Source organism: Bufo bufo, chromosome 1, assembly GCF_905171765.1.
Source record: "Bufo bufo chromosome 1, aBufBuf1.1, whole genome shotgun sequence".
Lineage (NCBI taxonomy): Eukaryota > Metazoa > Chordata > Amphibia > Anura > Bufonidae > Bufo > Bufo bufo.
Genome location: NC_053389.1, coordinates 556,348,811 through 556,372,513, shown reverse-complemented (window position 1 = coordinate 556,372,513; position 23,703 = coordinate 556,348,811). Strand labels below are relative to the sequence as shown.

At 42.8% G+C, this 23,703-nt stretch overlaps 1 protein-coding gene across 2 annotated transcripts in view; it reads left to right on the top strand.

Annotated features, from left to right (window-relative positions):
- Nucleotides 1–23,703, top strand: part of LOC120982828 (gamma-secretase activating protein) — a 146,109-nt gene that overhangs the window by 82,340 nt on the left and 40,066 nt on the right. For both annotated transcript variants that reach the window (XM_040413013.1, XM_040413021.1), the window contains exons 12-23: nt 2,597–2,685; nt 5,389–5,466; nt 6,861–6,938; nt 7,268–7,360; nt 8,762–8,982; nt 9,179–9,248; nt 17,259–17,341; nt 18,079–18,132; nt 20,018–20,146; nt 21,264–21,322; nt 22,275–22,306; nt 23,588–23,649. In XM_040413013.1, coding sequence (XP_040268947.1) covers nt 2,597–2,685; nt 5,389–5,466; nt 6,861–6,938; nt 7,268–7,360; nt 8,762–8,982; nt 9,179–9,248; nt 17,259–17,341; nt 18,079–18,132; nt 20,018–20,146; nt 21,264–21,322; nt 22,275–22,306; nt 23,588–23,649 — 1,048 coding nt within the window. The remainder of the gene's footprint in view (nt 1–2,596; nt 2,686–5,388; nt 5,467–6,860; nt 6,939–7,267; nt 7,361–8,761; nt 8,983–9,178; nt 9,249–17,258; nt 17,342–18,078; nt 18,133–20,017; nt 20,147–21,263; nt 21,323–22,274; nt 22,307–23,587; nt 23,650–23,703) is intronic.

Genomic DNA, 23,703 nt, shown 5'->3' with positions numbered 1-23,703 from the left:
AGTATTATAGGTAACACTAATACTTATCTTTCAATGTGCAGCAGTTCATGGGCCGCTAGTCAAGAACTACAGGAAACGTCTGACCTCTGTGATCGCAAACAAAGGTTTCTGTACCAAATATTAAGTTCTGTTTTTCTATTGTATCAAATACTTATTTGGTGCTATAAAATGAAAATAAATTATTTAAAATCATACAATGTGATTTTCTGTGTTTTTTAAAAAGTTTTTTTTAGATTCAGTCTTTCACAGTTGAAGTGTATCTACAATAAAAATTACAGACCTCTCCATTCTTTGGAGGTGGGAAAACAAAATCGCCAGTGTATCAAATACTTATTTTCCCCAATATGTGTGTGTGTGTGTGTGTGTATGTGTATGTGTATATTTATATATTAGAAAAAACCACCGGCAGCACCATCCAAAAAGAAAAAAGGAATAAAGGCGGGTGCAAGGTCCAAGTATGGCAATAGGTGCTTACCCACTTGTATACAACAAAAATCGGACTGCACTCCAGAAGACTCTTCAATAAGTCAGTCAAGCTTGAGAAAGGCTCATGTATGAGCCGAAACGTCGCTCTTTGCCACTTTATAGGTGAATAAAACACTTTGACTTATTGAAGAGTCTTCTGGAGTGCAGTCCGATTTTTGAGATAGATATATATATATATATATATATATATATATATATATATATCTATCTATTATACACACAGGGTGGGCCATTTATATGGATACAACTTAATAAAATGGGAATGGTTGGTGATATTAACTTCCTGTTTGTGGCACATTAGTATATGTGAGGGGGGAAACTTTTCAAGATGGGTGGTGACCATGGTGGCCATTTTGAAGTCGGCCATTTTGAATTCAACTTTTGTTTTTTCAATAGGAAGAGGGTCATGTGACACATCAAACTTATTGGGAATTTCACAAGAAAAACAATGGTGTGCTTGGTTTTAACATAACTTTATTCTTTCATGAGTTATTTACAAGTTTCTGACCACTTATAAAATGTGTTCAATGTGCTGCCCATTGTGTTGGATTGTCAATGCAACCCTCTTCTCCCATTCTTCACACACTGATAGCAACACCGCTTAAGAAATGCTAGCACAGGCTTCCAGTATCCCTAGTTTCAGGTGATGCACATCTCGTATCATCTGAAGGCAATCGTCTATGCTGTGAAGATACGAGATGGGCAGCACCTGAAACTACGGATACTGGAAGCCTGTGCTAGCATTTCTCCTGCGGTGTTGCTATCAGTGTGTGAAGAGTGGGAGAAGAGGGTTGCATTGACAATCCAACACAATGGGCAGCACATTGAGCACATTTTATAAGTGGTCAGAAACTTGTAAATAACTCATGAAAGAATAAAGTTACGTTAAAACCAAGCACACCATTGTTTTTCTTGTGAAATTCCCAATGAGTTTGAGGTCACATGACCCTCTGACTATTGAAAAAAAAAAAGTTGGATTCAAAATGGCCGACTTCAAAATGGCTGCCATGGTAACCACCCATCTTGAAAAGTTTCCCCCCTCACATATACTAATGTGCCACAAACAGGAAGTTAATATCACCAACCATTCCCATTTTATTAAGGTGTATCCATATAAATGGCCCACCCTGTATATATATAATACAGTACAGACCAAAAGTTTGGACACACCTCCTCATTCAAAGAGTTTTCTTTATTTTCATGACTATGAAGGCATCAAAACTATGAATTAACACATGTGGAATTATATACATAACAAACAAGTGTGAAACAACTGAAAATATGTCATATTCTAGGTTCTTCAAAGTAGCCACCTTTTGCTTTGATTACTGCTTTGCACATTCTTGGCATTCTCTTGATGAGCCTCAAGAGGTAGTCCCCTGAAATGGTCTTCCAACAGTCTTGAAGGAGTTCCCGAAGATGCTTAGCACTTGTTGGCCCTTTTGCCTTCACTCTGCGGTCCAGCTCACCCCAAACCATCTCGATTGGGTTCAGGTCCGGTGACTGTGGAGGCCAGGTCATCTGGCGCAGCACCCCATCACTCTCCTTCATGGTCAAATAGCTCTTACTTTCAAAGTTTTCCCAATTTTTCGGCTGACTGACTGACCTTCATTTCTTAAAGTAACGATGGCCACTCGTTTTTCTTTACTTAGCTGCTTTTTTCTTGCCATAATTCAAATTCTAACAGTCTATTCAGTAGGACTATCAGCTGTGTATCCACCTGACTTCTCCTCAATGCAACTGATGGTCCCAACCCCATTTATAAGGCAAGAAATCCCACTTATTAAACCTGACAGGGCACACCTGTGAAGTGAAAACCATTTCAGGGGTCTGCCTCTTGAAGCTCATCAAGAGAATGCAAAGAGTGTGCAAAGCAGTAATCAAAGCAAAAGGTGGCTACTTTGAAGAACCTAGAATATGACATATTTTCAGTTGTTTCACACTTGTTTGTTATGTATATAATTCCACATGTGTTAATTCATAGTTTTGATGCCTTCATAGTCATGAAAATAAAGAAAACTCTTTGAATGAGAAGGTGTGTCCAAACTTTATTTTTTATATTAAATATTATGCAATTTTTTGGTTTATGATGTGTTTTGTTCTGCCCTAGTCTGGTCAATTTGGGATATGATCCCCCTGAAGAAAGAGGAAGGGGAAAAATTGTGACTCAAAATCTACAGGTGTTTACTAATAAAACAGGTATGATAGCAATTTGAGAAGATCATGGTAAAAATACACCTACTTGTTGCCAATTTGTCTACAGAATGGCATGATGATGCTTACATCACAGTGGTCACTCATGTTTAATGGTCTTAGGTTAAAATATTTTGAACTTAAAGTGCCATAGACAGTAGCTATCTGCAGTGCATGCAATTGGCTAGAAGACTGAGACAGTCTTTATGGGTTTTTCACTGGTAAAAATGAATGGCCCTGTATTACACTGGTAAGGCTACTTTCACACTAGCGTTCGGGGCTCCGCTTGTGAGTTCCGTTTGAAGGCTCTCACAAGCGGCCCCGAACGGATCCGTACTGCCCCAATGCATTCTGAGTGGATGCGGATCCGCTCAGAATGCATCAGTTTGGCACCGTTTGGCCTCCGCTCCGCTCAGCAGGCGGACACCCGAACGCAGCTTGCAGCGTTTTCGTGTCCGCCTGGCCGTGCGGAGCCAAACGGATCCGTCCAGACTTACAATGCAAGTCAATGGGGACGGATCCGTTTGACATTGACACAATATGGTGCAATTTCAAACGGATCCGTCCCCCATTGACTTTCAATGTAAAGTCAGGATTATACCATCAGATCGGAGTTTTCTCCAATCCGATGGTATATTTTAACTTGAAGCGTCCCCATCACCATGGGAACGCCTCTATGTTAGAATATACCATCGGATTTGAGTTACATCGTGAAACTCAAATCCGACAGTATATTCTAACACAGAGGCGTTCCATGGTGATGGGGACGCTTCAAGTTAGAATATAATGAGAACTGTGTACATGACTGCCCCCTGCTGCCTGGCAGGTGCTGCCAGGCAGCAGGGGGCAGACCCCCCCCCCCCCCTCCTGTATTTAACTTATTGGTGGCCAGTGGGGCCCCCCCTCCCCCTCCCTCCCCAGTATTAATTGTAAGCAGTGCGGCCCCCCTCCCTCTATATTCATCGGTGGCCAGTGCGGATATTAAATATGAGCAGTGCGGTCTCCCCCTCCCTCCCTCCCCAGTATTAAATATGAGCAGTGCGGTCTCCCCCTCCCTCCCTCCCCAGTATTAAATATGAGCAGTGTGGTCTCCCCCTCCCTCCCTCCCCAGTATTAAATATGAGCAGTGCGGTCTCCCCCTCCCTCTATTCATTGGTGGCCAGTGCGGATTCAAAGTATTGTGATCAGTGCGGCCTCTCCTCTCGACCCCCCCCCCCCCCCCCCCCCATCATTGGTGGCAGCGGAGAGTACCGATCGGAGTCCCAGTTTAAATCGCTGGGGCTCCGATCGGTTACCATGGCAGCCAAGACGCTATTGCAGTCTTGGCTGCCATGGTTACTTAGCAACAAATAGCAGCATTATACTTACCTGAAGAGCTGCGATCTATGTGACCGGCCGGGAGCTCCTCCTACTGGTAAGTGACAGGTCTATAGGCAATGCGCCGCACAGACCTGTCACTTTACCAGTAGGAGGAGCTCCCGGCCGGTCACATAGATCGCAGCTCTTCAGGTAAGTATAATGCTGCTATTTGTTGCTAAGTAACCATGGCAGCCAAGACTGCAATAGCGTCTTGGCTGCCATGGTAACCGATCGGAGCCCCAGCGATTTAAACTGGGACTCCGATCGGTACTCTCCGCTGCCACCAATGATGGGGTAGGGGGGGGGGGCGAGAGGAGAGGCCGCACTGATCACAATACTTTGAATCCGCACTGGCCACCAATGAATAGAGGGAGGGGGAGGCCGCACTGCTCATATTTAATACTGGGGAGGGAGGGAGGGGGAGACCGCACTGCTCATATTTAATATCCGCACTGGCCACCGATGAATATAGAGGGAGGGGGGCCGCACTGCTTACAATTAATACTGGGGAGGGAGGGGGGGCCGCACTGGCCACCAATAAGTTAAATACAGGAGGGGGGGGGGGGGGGGGGGTTTGCCCCCTGCTGCCTGGAAGCACCTGCCAGGCAGCAGGGGGCAGTCATGTACACAGTTCTCAGTATATTCTAACTTGAAGCGTCCCCATCACCATGGGAACGCTTCTGTGTTTAGAATATACTGTCGGATCTGAGTTTTCCGAAGTGAAAAATCAGATCTGAAATAAACTGTTATGCAAACGGATCCGTTCTGAACGGATGCAAGCGTTTGCATTATAGGAGCGGATCCGTCTGATGAAACATCAGACGGATCCGCTCCGAACGCTAGTGTGAAAGTAGCCTTAGCTGACTAACAGCACATCAGTACGTGGAGTAGAGGTACAGTGCAGCTGCATATACTGTACTGCTATATACCTGTGGGAAGGGGAGGCTTCATTTATTTTTATTTTTTTGTTATATAAGATGTAGAAGCTCCTGCTCTTTAGATATTCCAGCACCTCTTTTTGATTTTGAAACCAGTTTCTTTTTTTCGGTCTTCTGTATTTCGATATTCCCAATTTTGGTCAGCAGTTAGAATGTTTCAAATTATCCTGGTCACCTCAGAACAAAAAAAATACAGTAACTGTATTATGTGTTACTCTCACTTTCCATTGTCTATTCGACCATTTAATATCATTTTATAACCACTCCTCTATAAATGAAAAAGTAATTACCTTACCTGAAAATAGTGCTGCTTTGTTTCACACAGCTTGTAGTATCAGATGTATTTTTCCTGTGTAATATTTTTTAAAACTGTACATTAATAACTCAAATTACTTGTGTATTTCTCTTTTAGGCGGTTTATGTCTATTTTATTATCAGCCTCCAAAGGTTCTGCAAGAGTTGACTTACATGGTATTCCTTTTACATAAAGGTATTCCTATTTCTTTTTATTCGGGTATTCATTCTGTCCAGTTGGTAGGTATGTCAGGACAGCATTTATATACAATGGAGTTTTATTCTGCTTGCTGTACCTTTTGAGGACATAAGGGGGACACAAAGGTAAAAGGGTCTGTTAGCTGTATAAAACAAGTAGTACATCTAAAGCTGCATGAGCCAGTCACCCAGCTTTGTATGCTCAGATATAATACGTTAGAGTGCTGTGAGTATGAGGGGGATCAGGTTCTGAGGAATGATGGAGGGGAGGGGGACAAAAGAAAGAAGGTGATAGGCCTGTCTACAAAGATGTGTTATTTGGTACACGCTTAAAACTATGGAGGTTGGGAATTAATTATATTGTCCAGCGAAGCAGATTTCAGCCTGAGAAAAGTCTTAGAGACAGGAATAATAGGTTCAAATTATGGAGAATGTAGTCTTAGATGGCTGGCAGGATGTGTAGAATGGGTAGGGTGGTAGAGGTGTATGGAGGGGCAGACTTTGGAAAACCTTGTGGGTAACCTTACTTTCACACCTACGGCAGAGTGAGCAGTTCCGTCGCTGGCAATCTGCATGCAAACGGACAGCATTTGTAGACTGATCCGGATGCGGATCCATCTTACAAATGCATTGCAAGAACGGATCCGTTATATATTTTTTCACATTTTTACCGGTCTGCGCAGGACGGATCCGGCATTGTGGTATTTTTAATACATTTCTAATACATTTCAATGTAAATTAATGCCGGATCCGGCATTCCGGCAACTGATCCGGAATTTTGGACGGAGATAATACCGCAGCATGCTGCGGTATTTCCTCCGTCCAAAACACTGTTCAGTGACTGAACTGATGCATCCTGAATGGATTTTTCTCCATTCAGAATGCATGGGGATAAAAGTGATCAGTTATTTTCCGGTATAGAGCCCATAGGACAGAACTCAGTGCTGGAAAAGAAAAACGCTATTGTGAAAGTGCCATAAGAGTAATTAGTATTGTATTCTGAAGTGCATGGGCAACCAGTGTAGTGACTGGCACAGGGTGGAGGCACTAGTGTATGTCTAGTCAAGGTGTATCTTGGCTGTTTCATTCACAAAAGATTGGAAAGGGGTGAGGTGTAGTGAGATATAGCAATCCAGACTGGAGAAACAATATGTTTGGCTGTTTTCATAGTAAGAAAAAGACTGTACTAGAGATGTTCTTGAGGTACAGATGGCATGAACCTGCGTGTGATTGAATATAGGGAGTAAAGGATAGTACAAGCATAACCCCAAACTGTAGTTAAATTGGTGTTCAGGGCAATAAATCAGTTTATATCATTACCAAAGGCTTTTATTACAAGAATTAAGTTAAACTGAAATGACTCCTTTTTATTCTTATGAACTTTTGTTTTAGGCTGCAGTAAGACTTTTAAGGTCAGCACTACAGTGACCGATCCTAAACATCTGAAGAAAGTATCTTTTATTAATATTGGTAAGATATATTAAAGTTGCCTTTGTTTACTAAGCTATGGATACTGTATATTAAGCTGTTTTCCCAGTCTTCACGTTGCTGTTGATCTATTTGTGTGCCAAACCTTCTGGCATGTCTAAAAAAAAAAATTTAATTTTGATTGGAGGAACCTAACTGATATGTGTGTGTAGAACTGTTGTGAGACTGATGGGCTAGCCCTGTAGACCTGTTTATGATGGTACAATATTGCATTATTACATGTTGATTGTTCTCGCTCAACTTTTTACATTTCTTTTAATGTTGCAGTCCTGTATGCAATGTCATTTTCAATCCTTTCCTCTCACTCCTAGACAGTTATGTTGCGGTTTACCTGCCTGACCAGTTTCTACATTTGATAAACACAAGACATCCAGAATTGATGTGTTACCATTTATTTTTAGCAGGTAAGTGCTTTATTCCATACGCAAATTCTAATATGATATTGAAAGGTTGTCTCAGGACAGACATTGATGATTGGCAGTGTCTAATTGGCATTGTTCGGACTGCTCAGGGCCTCTCTGATCTCTAGACCCAAGCAGTAGCAGCTCTACGAAAGCCTGGTGCCTCATCTCTCTTCAGGTGGTCTTGACTCTGCTTAGGTTCCTTATTGCTTCTAACCATCTCTCTAAGCAATTTCACTATGTAATACATCATGAGTTTAAATGCCATGACTAGAGGATTAGACTAGAAGACTGGAGCCTAGATCTTGGTATTATTTCAAAGGGGTTGTAAAGGATTAAAAAAACATGTTCTCTTTGCATCAGAAACGGCGCCACATCTGTCCACTCAAGTGAATGAGGCGGAGTTGCAATACTAGATGCAATATGTGAGAGATGAGGCACTGTTTTTGAAAGAAAGCAGCCATATTTTATTTATTTTTTTGTCATGTAAAACCCTTTTAAAGCACATAATCTGACTTTTGAAATTCTATCAAAGCACTTGGTGCAATATTTGGGACTCATCGCTCACTTGGAGTTTAGGAACAGGATGAAACGTTTTGCTCTCTAAAGGGGTTGTCTGGGTTCAGAGCTGAACCCGGACATATCCCCATTTTCACCCATGCAGCCCACACTAATATGAGTATCGGAGTATTTCAATCGCGCAGGGCAAAAGCATTTTATGGAGTTCGGGTAACGTACCAGGCTCTCCATAGGGAAAGCTAGGCGGAGGCTTCGGCCCAGCAGTGAGCCCGGTGGCATCACCGGCACTGATGGGCGGGCTTTAGCGCTGCCCTAGCCATTTTACAGGCTAAAGCTGGCCCATCAGAGCTGGTGACGTCACCAGCAACAATGCTGGGTGGAAGACTCCGTCTAGCAGTGTACCAAAGTAAAGAAGCCCTTGTACTGCGAAATGCTCCGATGCTCATATCACAGGGGAGTCCCGGAGGGGTGAAAATGTGGGTATGTCCGGGTTCAGCTCTGAACCCGGACAACCCCTTTAATTCTGTTAATGAAATATCAGTCTTGTACTGTATTCTAGTAACCTCTAAGGTATAGGGTGATACCGGGACTTTTCTCCACCATCAGTTGCCATTACCAGTGAATGACAATATGTCACATGGTGAAGGGGGGTGTCATTATTTTTTTCAGTGATGGAGTGAGAAGATGAGCAGTCAAACATGAAATGTGGCACGGTATTGTGTCTCTCATACTTTGATAAATTCATACTTGAATTTTTTAGTGCATTTTTTTTTTTTTTTTACAAAACATTATGCTTTGATGCATGTTTTCAGTCTAGTGTTTCATTATATCGTTCTCAAAAATGATTTATTGAAAGTACAATGTACATGTAATTCTCTTTTCTAGCCGAGGATGCCAGAATTAGTGGCATGTGCTGTGATTGTCCCTTGCAGACGGTTCTGAAGACCCATGTAGTTGAATGCTGTACAGGAATTCTGTTCTCAGTGTCCATAAACCAAGAACAACTTTTAACATTCCTGACAGAAAGCAGACGGGACTGTGAGCGCCTGGCAGCGCTACATTGCTTCTTGTTACATCTGGACCTTCAGCCACAGATGGAGACTCAGGTATTACTTCACGAAGGCTGCTAGTACGTTTTATTTTCCATCTGATCTTCATCTGCATAAATCCAGCATAAGCCCATGTTCATAGGTATTTTGGTCAGTGTTTGATTTGCCTTCTGTTCCATGTTCTGGACATGAATGGCCTTTCTTCTTGTTCCTGACCTGTAGCTCTAAGCCTGTGATATTTTCTGTTTTCTAGCTCATTGAATGGATCTGTGACAACCTCTCCACTTGTCTCATATTTGATCCCATACAGGAGTTTGTCATTGGTAAGCAGCTTACAGTTTGTCTATTGTACTTGGAATTGGTGCCAACGTTCCCTTGTCTACATCTTGTAGGACTGATATAAAACGAACACTATTCTAACTGTTGAAGGAAGATAGATGCTGAGCTCCGGTCTAAAGAGACACACGTTTTTTCACCTTTTTTTGTGGAACGGTCGACAGCTTTACGGTCCATTCACACGTCCGCAAAATGGGTCCACATCCGTTCCACAATTTTGCGGAACGGGTGCGGACCCATTCCTTTTCAGTGGGGCTGCAAAAGATGCAGACAGCACACAGTGTGCTGTCCGCATCTGCACCTCCGTTCTGCGGCCCTGCAAAAAATAGAACATTTCCTATTCTTGTCCGCAGAAAGAAATTTCTATTATAGTGTCGGCCATGTGCGGTCCGCAAAATGCGGAACGCACAGGGCCGGTGTCCGTGTTTTGCGGATCCGCAATTTGCGGACTGCAAAACAGTTGCGGACGTGTGAACGAACCCTTAGGATCATTAGTCTATGTTCAAATAAGTCAAAATCTGCCGCTGATAATTTCTGCTGCATAATCCATATTCAAAACGCCATCAACAGCTTCCCATTCAGCCGTAGGCACATGTTGTTATATTTTTTTTATTTATTTATTAAAAAAAACTGCTTGAATTGACATGTTACTACTTTGAAGCAGATTTGATGGTGCTTTTCCATAGAGGTCAGTGGGAAAGTGGTAAAACACATTGAATAGGAGGTATCTGGAGTGTATTTGGCGTTGCCTACTGGTTTCTAGCTGATTACACCACAGATTTTTCTGCTGCTAGATTTGCCATGTGAACTCAGCCTTAGGCCTCATGCATACGACCGTTGTGTGCATCCGTGGCCGTTGTGCCGTTTTACGTTTTTTTTCGCTGACCCATTGACTTTCAATGGGTCCGTGGAAAAATCGGAAAATGCACCGTTTTGCAGCTGCATCCGTGTTTCCTGTCCGTCAAAAAAATAAGACCTGTCCTATTTTTTTTGACGGACAACAGTTCACGGACCCATTCAAGTCAATGGGTCCGTGAAAGAACACGGATGCACACAAGATTGGCATCCGCGTCCATGATCCGTGGCCGTAGGTTACTTTCATACAGACTGATCCGAAGATCCGTCTGCATAAAAGCTTTTTCAGAGCTGAGTTTTCACTTCGTGAAAACGCATATCCGACAGTAAATTCTAACACAGAGGTGTTCCCATAGTGATGGGGACGCTTCTAGTTAGAATATATTACGAACTGTGTACATGACTGCCCCCTGCTGCCTGGCAGCACCTGATCTCTTACAGGGGGCTGTGATCCGCACAATTAACCCCTCAGGTGCTGCACCTGAGGGGTTAATTGTGCATATAGCCCCCTATAAGAGATCAGGGGCTGCCAGGCAGCAGGGGGCAGACCCCCCTCGGCCCCCCTCCCTCTATTGTATTAATTTCATTGGTGGCCAGTGTGCGGCCCCCCTCCCTCCCTCTATTGTATTATTTTCATTGGTGGCACAGTGTCCGGTCCCCCCCCTCCCTCCCCTCTATTGTATTATTTTCATTGGTGGCCAGTGTGCGGCCTCCCCTTACTTAGCAATATTGGAAGCATCATACTTACCTGCTGCGCTGTCTGTGACCAGCCGGGAGCTCCTCCTACTGGTAAGTGACAGATCATTAAGCAATGCGCCGCACAGACCTGTCACTTACCAATAGGATGAGCTCCCGGCCGGTCACAGACAGCGCATCAGGCAAGTATGATGCTTCTAATATTGCTAAGTAACCATGGCAACGAGGACTGCAGTAGCGTCCTGGTTGCCATGGTTACCGATCGGAGCCCCAGCGATTAAACTGGGACTCCGATCGGAACTCTCCGCTGACACCAATGATCGGGGAGGGGGGGCAGCCGCACACTGTGCCACCAATGAAAATAATACAATAGAGGGGGGGCCGCACACTGTGCCACCAATGAAAATAATACAATAGAGGGAGGGAGGGGGCTATGATACGCACAATTAACCCCTTCATGTGCGGCACCTGAGGGGTTAATTGTGCGAATCACAGCCCCCTGTAAGAGATCGGGTGCTGCCAGGCAGCAGGGGCCAGTCATGTACACAGTTCTTAGTATATTCTAACTTGTAGTGCCCCCATCACCATGGGAACGCCTCTGTGTTAGAATATACTGTCGGATCTGAGTTTCACGATCTAACTCATATCCGACAGTATATTCTAACATAGAGGCGTTCCCATGGTGATGGGGACGCTTCAAGTTAAAATATACCATCGGATTGGAGAAAACTCTGATCCGATGGTATAATAGGGACTCCTGACTTTACATTGAAAGTCAATGGGGGACGGATCCGTTTGCAATTGCACCATATTGTGTCAACGTCAAACGGATCCGTCCCCATTGACTTGCATTGTAAGTCAGGACGGATCCGTTTGGGTCCGCACCTCCAGGCGGACACCAAAACGACTTTTTTTCCATGTCCGTGGATCCTCCAAAAATCAAGGAAGACCCACGGACGAAAAAACGGTCACGGACCTACGGACCCCGTTTTTGCGGACCTTAAACGGTCGTGTGCATGAGGCCTTAGGATAAGTTTTTTCAGCACTTTTAACGCTTTTAGATCCGCAGCAAAAGATGCCTAAACGCAAGGCCCCTTTTAGACGCATCAGACGTGTGTCAGGGAGGGCACCTATCCTGAATTCCTAGCACTGATTGCTTTGCATAGCATTACAGGGTGGGCCATTTTATATGGATACACCTTAATAAAATGGGAATGGTTGGTGATACTAACTTCCTGTTTGTGGCACATTAGTATATGTGAGGGGGGGGAAATCTTTTCAAGATGGGTGGTGACCATGGCGGCCATTTTGAAGTCGGCCATTTTGAGTCCAACTTTTGTTTTTTCAATAGGAAGAGGGTCATGTGACACATCAAACTTATTGGGAATTTCACAAGAAAAACAATGGTGTGCTTGGTTTTAACGTAACTTTATTCTTTCATGAGTTATTTACAAGTTTCTCTTTGTTTACAGTTATTGACATGTCGCCGAGGTTAACACGTGAGGAGCGGATAGAAATTGTGTTGTCTGGTGAACGCAGTAACCGGGTCATTGCAGCAGATTTCAATGCAAGACACCCTACGAGACTACCCATCTCCCATGCTACAGTTAGCAAACTGCTTGCTAAGTTTCGTGAAACTGGCTCAGTGTTGGATTTGCCAAAATGTGGACGCATGAAATCTGTCTCTAATGAAGAAACATCAGTGGCTGTCCTAGCTTCATTCAGCAAGAGCCCACAGCGTAGCACTCGCCACATGTCACTGGAGAGTGGCATTAGTCGAACATCCCTTCGGCGGATATTAGCTACTCACAAATGGCACCCTTACAAACTGCAGCATCTCAACGAGGATGACCCAGATCGGCGCACTGAATTTGCAGAATGGGCAAAACAAAAATTGGAACAGGACCCTCAGTTTACGCAGAAGATTTTGTTCAGTGATGAGGCAAACTTTTATGTGAATGGTGAAGTTAACAAACAAAACCACCGCTATTGTTCTGACCCTAACCCACATTGGATAGATCCCTCCAAGACTGTTGGAACAAAAAAATGTTGGTATGGTGTGGTATATGGGGTACAAAGATAGTGGGGCCATTCTTCATCAATGGAAACCTCAAGGCCACTGGATATGCGAAATTGCTACATGATGATGTGTTTCCCTCTTTATGCACTGAAGCTGGCACGTTCCCCGAGTTTTTCCAGCAAGATGGTGCACCACCACATTATGGGTGTCAGGTCCGAGCATTCCTAGATGAACAGTTTCCTGGAAAGTGGATTGGTCGTTGTGGGCCAGTTGAATGGCCCCCAAGGTCTCCCGATCTGACCCCCTTAGACTTTAATCTTTGGGGTCATCTGAAGGCAATGTCTATGCTGTGAAGATACGAGATGTGCAGCACCTGAAACTACGGATACTGGAAGCCTGTGCTAGCATTTCTCCTGCGGTGTTGCTATCAGTGTGTGAAGAGTGGGAGAAGAGGGTTGCATTGACAATCCAACACAATGGGCAGCACATTGAACACATTTTATAAGTGGTCAGAAACTTGTAAATAACTCATGAAGGAATATAGTTGCGTTAAAACCAAGCACACGATTGTTTTTCTTGTGAAATTCCCAATAAGTTTGATGTGTCACATGACCCTCTTCCTATTGAAAAAACAAAAGTTGGATTCAAAATGGCTGACTTCAAAATGGCCGCCATGGTCACCACCCATCTTGAAAAGTTTCCCCCCTCACATATACTAATGTGCCACAAACGGGAAGTTAATATCACCAACCATTCCCATTTTATTAAGGTGTATCCATATAAATGGCCCACCCTGTAGATTGATTTATGATGCTGTGTAACCCTTACAGTTCTGGAATGTATTGTATAGTACTATATTAGAAGAAGTTTGTGCTCGAAATGGGAAGCATACAGAGTAGGTTTGTGTGATGCTGCTGATATCCACTCCTGTATCATAAATGATTTGGAAAAAGTCTTTCGCTGTGTAAAAATTGTCTTCTTTCTGGTAGTGTCATTTGAGAGTAGAGAATAATACGGCTTGCTGCCCTTATGGCGTAGGATGGTGTAAGGTTGGAAAATGTTAGGCTACTTTCACACTGGCGTTCTGGCTTTCCGTTTGTGAGATCCGTTCAGGGCTTTCACAAGCGGTCCAAAACGGATCAGTTTGGCCGTAATGCATGGAAAAGGATCCGCTCAGAATGCATCAGTTTGCCTCCTTTTCGTCTCCACGAAACTGAGCCAAACAGATCCGTTCTGTCACACAATGTAAGTCAATGGGGACGGATCCGTTTTCTATGACACAATAGAAAACGGATCCGTCCTCTATTTACTTTCAATGGTGTTCGAGACTGATCCGTCTTGGCTATGTTAAAGATAATACAAACGGATCCATTCTGAACGGATGCAGACGTTTGTATTATCGGAACGGATCAGGCTACTTTCACACCAGCGTTCTGCTGTCCGCTCGTGAGCTCCGTTTGAAGGGGCTCACGAGCAGAGCAGAACGCTTCCGTCCAGCCCTGATGCAGTCTGAATGGATGCGGATCCGCTCAGACTGCATCAGTCTGGCGGCGTTCAGCCTCCGCTCCGCTCGCCTCCGCACGGCCAGGCGGACAGCTGAACGCTGCTTGCAGCGTTCGGGTGTCCGCCTGGCCGTGCGGAGGCGTGCGGATCCGTCCAGACTTACAATGTAAGTCAATGGGAACGGATCCGCTTGAAGATGACACCATATGGCTCAATCTTCAAGCGGATCCGTCCCCCATTGACTTTACATTGAAAGTCTGAACGGATCCGCTCAGGCTACTTTCGCACTTAGAAATTTTTCTAAGTTATTAATGCAGACGGATCCGTACTGAACGGAGCCTCCGTCTGCATTAATATGATCGGATCCGTTCAGAACGGATCCGATCAAGCGCAAGTGTGAAAGTAGCCTCAGTCTGTGCAGATCCATGACGGATCCGCACCAAACGGCAGTGTGAAAGTAGCCTTAATCATAGAAGGGAGAATAGTTATGTGAGATTGGTGGCAAGTAGTTAAAAAAGTAGTTAGCTGGATATAATAGATATCATTGCAATAGTCTGTATCAGAGGTGGAACTTTGGAGCTTAGTAAAAGGCAATGGTCTATCGCAGGGGTGGCCAACCTTACAGACCCAGAAAAAAAAAGCGTATGACTACCAGGAGCCACAAGCTATACATTTTACACACAAGTCACTGTATTTTTTGCCCTATAAGATGCACCTAGGTTTTAGCGGAGAAAAATAAGAAAAAATATTTTTCATCTGATCTGAGTTTTTTTTTTTCTTATTATTTTTCATTAGCAGAGAAGAAAAGAACATATATTTTTTTTTTTTTCATCAGACCCCCAATCCTCATCAGACCCCCAAAATAAGACCCCCAATGCTCAGATCAGACAACACAAATCAAACTCCCAGTGTCAGGACCCCCCCCCCCCCCCCCCCCCGGGCTCAGATCAGAATCCCCCCACCCCGAGCTTATATCAGACCCCCAATGCTCAGTACTAGAATTTAAACCTCTCATGATCGGTCACCGGGCTCCTGATCAGGCACCTGCTACTCTGCAGGTCTGACACTGTCTCCACTGTGACCTGATGTGCGCGTCTCCACCTACTAGGGTTGTCACGATACCAAAATTTTGATTCGATTTCGATGCCATAAAAAAGTATTGCGATACTAGATAGCACGTGAAAAAAAATAAAACCCCCAAAAAAGCTGTGTGCATTCCATATTTTATGGAACGTCCAGCCCATAGTAGAGCAGTCCTATCCTATTTTTATTTTAGGGGGACAAGGTGACAAAAAATGGCGAATCTCGCGGTTGTGATTTATTTTTATTTTCTTCTGTTACGGCGTTCACCGCATAGGAAATATTTTAAAATATTTTAATAGTTCACACTTTTTCAGGCATCGCGATATGTAATATGTATTTTTATAGTTTGTAAATTTTATATGTAAAATTGGGAAAGGGAGCAATTTTAAACTTTTAGTATTTTTATGTTTTTTTTAACATTTTTTTTATTTTATTATTTACTATTAGCCCCCTAAGGGGCTATAGAACCCTTGTCCTATTCACCCTAATAGAGCTCTATTAGGGTGAATAGGACTTTATACTCTCCCTGCTGCCCTGTGCGTAGTACACACTGCAGCAGGGAGCTTACCAGGGCAGTCAGGGTTTCAGTAGCGTAATTACACTGCTGGGGGTCCGATCGGAACTGCCACCAATGAAGAGGTGGTGAGGGGACCATGTGGCCACTGCCACCAATGGTACTAATACTGGGGGGGTGGGTGCACTGCGCCACCAATGGTTAGAATTTATAATACTGGGGGCGCGGGGGTGCACTGCGCCACCAATAAATGTAATTAACACATTAATCCAAGTATAGGAGGCAGCGGGTACCGGCGGCGGTATCACATACCCGGCCTCAATGACAGGGCATGCGATCCGACGAACCGCAGCAATTAATTTCCGCGGTTCGGTGGATCGCATGCCCGGTTATTGAGGCCGGGTTTGTGATACCGCTGCTGTCATTTGCCTCCTATACTTGAATTAATATGTTAATTACATAATTCATTGGTGGTGCAGTGGCCACAGCCCCTCCCCTTCTCCTCCTTGCTATCTCCCCATTGGTGGCAGCGGCAGTCGCGTCACAGTGGAGACGGAGGGATTCACTCCTTCGCCACTGTGCTAGTGAAGAGAACATGGCACACACTGAGAGCTGCTCGTGCCACTCTGTTCTCTAACTGATACTAGGCTGCTCAGCTGGTTCCCAGCTCCACCGCTAGAGCCGCGGGTTGGCCACCCCTGGTCTATCGTTTGTCAGTAAATCAGAAATAACTTGTATGCCCTATTCCGCACTAGTCATGTTTTAGACAGGGGCTGATGAGCAATTTTCATGAAAGGAGTAATAGTCCAGTAGTTCCTAAAACATTACTGGGCACATTTACAGTCTCAATAAAGGCCTTGTGCTGGTGGTGGGTCCGCCGAAGTTATGAAGAGTCGCCGGCCTCTACATAACTTGAACGCATCCAGCGCCCTTTGCCTTAAACCTAGGTGTAAGTTTAAGACCGCTTACCAGCTGGCTTATATTAAGACCCTTTTGTACACTTAAAACAGGAATAGAAAATTATGAATAAGACAGGCCTGTTGGCCTGCCCCTTCCCCACCCATGCCACGGCAACAGTTTTAGACCTGGCGTGAGCGGTGCAAAGTCGCAGATAGTGGCCATCTGTGCCTGAAATACGCATTTCAGTGTAGTAAATGACCCCCTACAACCTTATTCCATTTGTTAGCTGTCCTGTCCTGCTCAGCAGATATGCGTATTGTAGTAAAATTGAAAATGACTAAAAATGATGCCTATTTTGGAGTTGTATTTGTATATATGTGCCTTATGTACTGTAAGGGCTACATTTTAATGAATTGTGCTCTAAAGCTTCCTTGCATAGGTACCTGAGCATGGAATCCATGTACCTGGATAAGCTGTTGCCTTACACTTCAATGCCTTTTTGGAGCCAGGTAAGATTTATTCAACTCCTTAGCCATGCTTACTAACATTTATCTTGGATATATTACATGTCTAGTGAACATTTACTGTATTTTCTACCTGCTGCTACAGTTGTGCTTGCCTACAGTGAAATCCCTTTTGCTTATATACAACGGCCTGAAGATTATATTGTCAACTTACAATGTCTTTTCTGGGCCATCGTAATTTGAAACCAGGCTGGTCATACAATGCCTCATACTCAGCGGTGCGGTACTACATGTCCTGTAATGCCCTCCGTCTGTGCTAGAATGAGCATTTCCTTTTGACACCTGGTGAGGGTGGCTCCATTTTATTATTCTGGTACACTCTGTGCTATACAAGACCCCAAAGAAGCTCTGGTCCTCATCATAGAAAGTGATTTACAGGTTCCAGCATCTAGTCCTAACCGTTATATGTAAGGACTCATCTGTTGTAGTCATCTGCTTATTTTTTTTAAATCCTCATTTTCTCTTATCTTGGGATGACTTTTTTGGGCTTTGGAACCAATTACTAGTTTTCCATAGAATTATGGGCTCAAGTTAAAATGGTTTCAGCACACAGTGGTCATCCCAGACCCAATCAGTATTGTAACCTGAGGGACCACTGTCTTGTCTCTCTTTTAACTCTAGGTAACTTGTTACATCGATGACTGTCTGACTTGAACACCACCATGCATCTGTATTTTTTTTGGTGTTTAGTGCAAGTTTAATTTTTGTGTGCTCATTTTCAGAATATAGATGGCATATCTTGTACATCCGACATAACTGATATGCCAATTCTGAAGGTAAGTTCATTGTGCCCAGTGTCATTACTTGATCAGTTTCTGATGCTCTGTCTAAACCCACCACACACAGCATGAGTCAAAAGATGTTAAAAAGACCACAAATGATTTTTTTTAGTAGTATTTGTTTTAATGCCTAAGTTTTGTAATTTGAGCTACTTTTTAGCTGTAAAGAGGACATGTCTGTTTTAGCAAATACTTTTAGTCTCCATCGAACAAAAATTCAGGAGTATCTTTTCTTAGAACACTGTGTTGTGCTTTACAGCTGTGTGCATTCATTGCGGGTTTTTTTGCGGACCCTTTGAAATGAATGTTTACGCATACGGTCCGCAAAAAAAAATACGGGACGTGGAACGAAAATCTGTTTGTGTGCATGAGCCCTGAGAAAAAGAAAACTTGATTTGAACAATAGGACATTTTCTGTTAAATTCCCTGTAAGGTGGAGTTAACGTGTAATTTTTAGCGCAGTTTCATTCAACAAAGCCCCAGAGTGTATCATAAGGGAAGTAGTGTGACTAGCCTTTGAATTTAGCTTTCTCTAGTAACCACTAAGCCTCTTCTAGTCTCGGCAGCAAAGGGAACATCTATAAAGAGCTGTATGCAAGAAAGAGAGGGAGTGGTAATGAATACTATAATTAAAGGGAATGTGTCAGCTGAAAATGACATTGTTGAAATAAAGTAGTTTTTTTGGTCAAACCTATTTTTCAAGAATTTTCAAAAATATTCTGAAATCTTACATTTTTAAATGCTGGCCACTGAGCCTCATAATAAATCAACACTTTATTTTCTATAGAGATCACTTTACAGCAGTAATCTAATTATTACCACAGGCAGAATTACAATGAACACCTCTATTATAATGCTGGAGGCTAATAACATAGGAGCCACCATTCACAGTTGGTATTGAGGACTACAAAGGTCTTCCCCCTCCCTGCACAATGACCTCTGCACAGATCACAGAGCATGCTTGGAACACTCTCACATAGAAGCCAATGAATATTTTCAATTTACAAGTCATCATGGTCCATGTGGTTGCTATAAAGCTTATCTCGGATTCTTAGGAGAAGCAGCTCAAGTAAGATGGGTGCTCCCATAATAATGGATAGAATTTAAAATAAAATAAAAATCTACAGTAAGAAAGTAACATTGATTAGAAAAAAGAATGTTTCAGTATCTGATTTTAATTAGTAAAATCTTATAGCAGAAGCATTCTCTAAGACTGTATAAGGACGTAATAATCCTGAGATCCTACAATAAACCCTTATGCATAATAGCCAGCTGAGGACAATACATTGTAATGCATATGTATTATTGCCTCCTGTGAGAAAACATTACTTTGGGGCCATTTTGTACAGAAGCATCTTTGTATGAAATGCACACTAGACCTTGGTGGGTTAAAGGGGTTCTGCAGTTTTTGCAGCTGGATAGATCATCAGCATCTGATCGGCGGGGGTCCAACACCCGGGACCCCTGCCAATCAGCTGTTTGAGAAGGCAGCAGCGCTGGCAGTAGTGCCGCAGCCTTCTTGCTGTTGACCGCAGGCCCAGTGACGTCACGACTAGTATAAATGGCCTAGGCGGGGGCTAACTTGAATGGAGCTTTGCCCCGCCCAGTGATAATGGTTGTGACGTCACTGGGCCTGCGGTAAACAGCGAGACGGCCGCGGCACTACTGCCAGCGCCGCTGCCTTCTCAAACAGCTGATCGGCAGGGGTCCCTGGTGTCGGACCCCTGCCGATCAGATGCTGATGATCTACCCAGAAGATAGATAATCAGTTTAAAAAAAACTGCAGAACCCCTTTAAATGTGGTTTGCCTTTGAGCCATGTTTTTATGTAATGTAATTTTTATGTTATTTATTTTATACATTCACAAATTGCTTCTGAACAGGCTGGAATATTTAAAGGGTTTTGGAAATTGTTTTATTGTGAACTGGAACACATGAAGCAAGCCCAGCAACGATTTCTGTACATTAACCACATGCCAAGGAGGGATTGGTGCAGACTGATCTCTGAAGTGGTAAGCTATGCCTTACATTTGTATGAAATGGGGGAAAATATGTATGTTTTCATGCTGCCCCAGCAAAATGCTCCTGTAAGCATTATGGCATTGTACAAGGTCAAAAAGTCCAATGCCTTTGACTGCGAAATATACATTGAGCTGTCTGGATGTGGGTCACAGACCTTAAGCAAAAAGTGGATTATTGAATTTACATTGGTTACAGGGGTTATCCCACAAATCAAAAATATAAAATATCTAGAGTAATGTGCACCATTATTTTAACTATATCCATTCAAAAAATAACTCTTTTTCTCCAGTGTAATTTTCACCATTTTAACTTCTTTACTCACTCCTCTGCAGCCCTGGTCTCTTCACTTTTTGTGGGCAGGCAGCAGCTCGTCCCATGTGACCATCAAGCAGCTATATCTCCCTGCAGTGCACTGCAGTCAGCTATTGCTAAACCTGCCCCCCAGTTGCCGAAATTGTGTTCTCCTGTCTTCCTTCCCTGCATAGAAAATAGTTCCTCACACACATCCCCAGCGATTCCACTAATAAATAGTACTAGCTTCAAAATTTCCTTCTCCACTGTCTAGAGAGAGATATAGCTATTTATTTCTATCAATTTAGACGTAAGCACTGATAGGAGGAAGGGAGCAAGGAAGCAATTGAGTATGTGGGAGTGAACGCAGGAGAAGTTGGACTAGGATAGACGGCAGGTGGCGCTACCAGAAAGAAAACTTTAACGTACATTAAAAAAAAACTATTTTTATTGCATCTACATTGCAATAATCATTTGAAATGCTGTATTCATTGCATAGCAATACTTTTTTTTTTTTCATGGAATATCCTTTGAGAAGTGTTTCTGAAATAATTCATAAAATCTGAGTTCTATTAAATCCTGTGAACTTTCCCATATCAGGGTCTGATCACATCTCTATCAGAAGATTCTGTCATAGTTCCTCCACAGCATGCTGTACAATATTTTCTGTTGAAGCGACGGGCACCATGATGGAAACCTGTGGGGTGGGGAACGAAACAGAAAATCCAAAGTCTTCACTGCTGTGTGACCAGAGTCTAATCTGTAACTGCTGTAACTTTTTTATACGATTTGTAACATCTTAATTTTATGTTACAGGATACAGTAGAGAAGAGAAATGATGTGTACCAACGAAATATACTTGAGAATGCTAAAAAGTAAGTACCTTTTTAATTGTTTCTTTATGTACTGAGTGATCACGTATATACTGTACAACTGTTACTTGGATATGATTTACTAAAGGGGTTGGCCTCTACAGGGCACCCTCAAGCTCTACTAATTCACCTATTGTGACATAGTATAGGTACTCTCGGATTGTCTCAAGGGGGGGGGGGGGGGGGTGATTTTTTTTTTTTCCTGCTAAAGGAGTTACTATATGAGGAGATATATAAACCCCTTCACCAAATCAGAACACTTACAGGTTTAAATGTTTACTGGCATCTGGATCACAGCAATTTTTGGTTTGTTTAGTTATGATGTGTGTGTAGATGTAGGCATAAGTGACATGTATAAGCAAGCGTGTTCTGTTATTTTAAGAGCAATTGTGCTTATAGGTAGTGACATTTATCTACAAACATTGTTGCTGTTTGGCTTTGCTTTTTTATGATTTATTTATTTATTTTTGTATTTTGATACATGAAGGCACTAATAAATGTAAAGTGCTAAGTGGCATTTTCATCATGTGCCAGGTATCCAGTTTCATAAGATATATGGCTATATAATATGATTTTTAAATTTTTTATTTAATACTGGTTTTATTTGGGGCCGCACGGTGGCTCAGCGGTTAGCACTGGTGCCTTGCAGCGATGGGGGTCCCAGGTTCAAATCCGACCAATGATAACATCTGCCTGGAGCTTGTATGTTTGTGTGGATTTCCTCCCACACTCCAAAGACCTACTGATGGGGAACTTAGATTGTGATAGATGCTAATATCTGTGAAGCGCTGCAGAATATGTCCGTGCTATACAAGTGCATAAAATAAATATTTTATGCAGAGCGTGAATGGGTTAATTGGATTACTTACTTTTGTAGCCCCACAGATGGTATATAATAAATCTTTATAATTATTTTTTTATTACATCCTAATGGTTGCTTATTCCATTCTTTCAGAGTTCTTCGTAACATGAGCACAAGGAAACATGGTAAGTAAAAGAGTTTACTTATTGACGGATACATTTCTGGAGTGTTTGGTGGCCAGAAAACAAGATAATGCTCTGTTCACACTAGCATCATAACTTTCATTCATAATGGAAACAATGACGCTCTATGAGCTGGATCTGTCGTATGATAAACCCATATAGTGACCGACGAGTCCCATTAAATTAAAATGTAGGTTTTCAAATTCAATTTCTTTCACAGGTTTCCCAAGAATGCTGTCCCTAGAGTTATATAAAAATGTATTATATTATTGTGTTATATATAAAATATTATTTATTATAACAACCACACACACACACACCAGGAACTGTCATGAAAAAGCCCTAAACCCCTTGTTTGTGACTTTGTGAACATCATTTCACCTAAATTTAGGCACAAGTGGTGTTTTTCACCACTTTCTGAAAGTGGGTTGTGGTGTGCACGGACTGCTAAAGGATGCACCTAATTTATATCTAGACCTGTGCCTCATTGTAAAATAAGAGCATCCTCTGGGGGAGCAGACTATATTGAAGCCTGGTTTGAAACTCAAGTCTTTGATAAATGACCCCGGCAACAATATAAGGCCTTGTTCGCACATCAGTGTTTGGCCAGTGATTTCCATCAGTGATTGTGAGCCAAAACCAGGACTGTAGCCTAAACAGACATAAGGTATAGGGGAAAGATCTGTACCTGTTCTGTATTTAGAGCCATACATGGTTTTGGCTCAAAATCACTGATGGAAATCACTGACCGAACACTGACTGGGCGAATGAGGCATAATAAGAAGTATAATACAATATATTACTATATAAATAGGGATATCACAACCTGTTATTGGTGGGGTAAGATTGGGATTCGTCAAGGCTTCCGTTGCCTTGATGAGTACATCACTGTACAAGCTGCATATTTCTTTTCAACTGATCCTGATGATACCCCCAAGACTTGACAAATACATTCTCATTTGTTGTTCTCTTGTACATGCACTGAGAGAAGAAGAAAACCATCTGCCCAGAGAAGGGAGGATGCCGGAGTATTCAGAGTATTTATGACTGATTTTGACCTACATGGGTTTACTGAAGCCTTTGGCGTATAAATTAAATATTTGAGAAGTCACATTTGTGGGGCTCCAAGCACTTACATACTCCTTTAGCTGTTGCATGTATCCAACGGATACTGGCCAAGTATACAGTTATCACTTCTTCACCAGAGAATGGGAAGCCCGATTCTCTGCATTAGTGGGGGTTGTTCCAAAACTAATTCAATTGTATGCTTGACTTTATCTGCAGATGGAAGAATTGTGCCATTAAACCAGGAAGAAGATTATCTACAGAAAGATCTAATGGGACTGGTATGTTTTAAGATATAAAGCATTTACAAGCCGATTATATATATTTATATATAT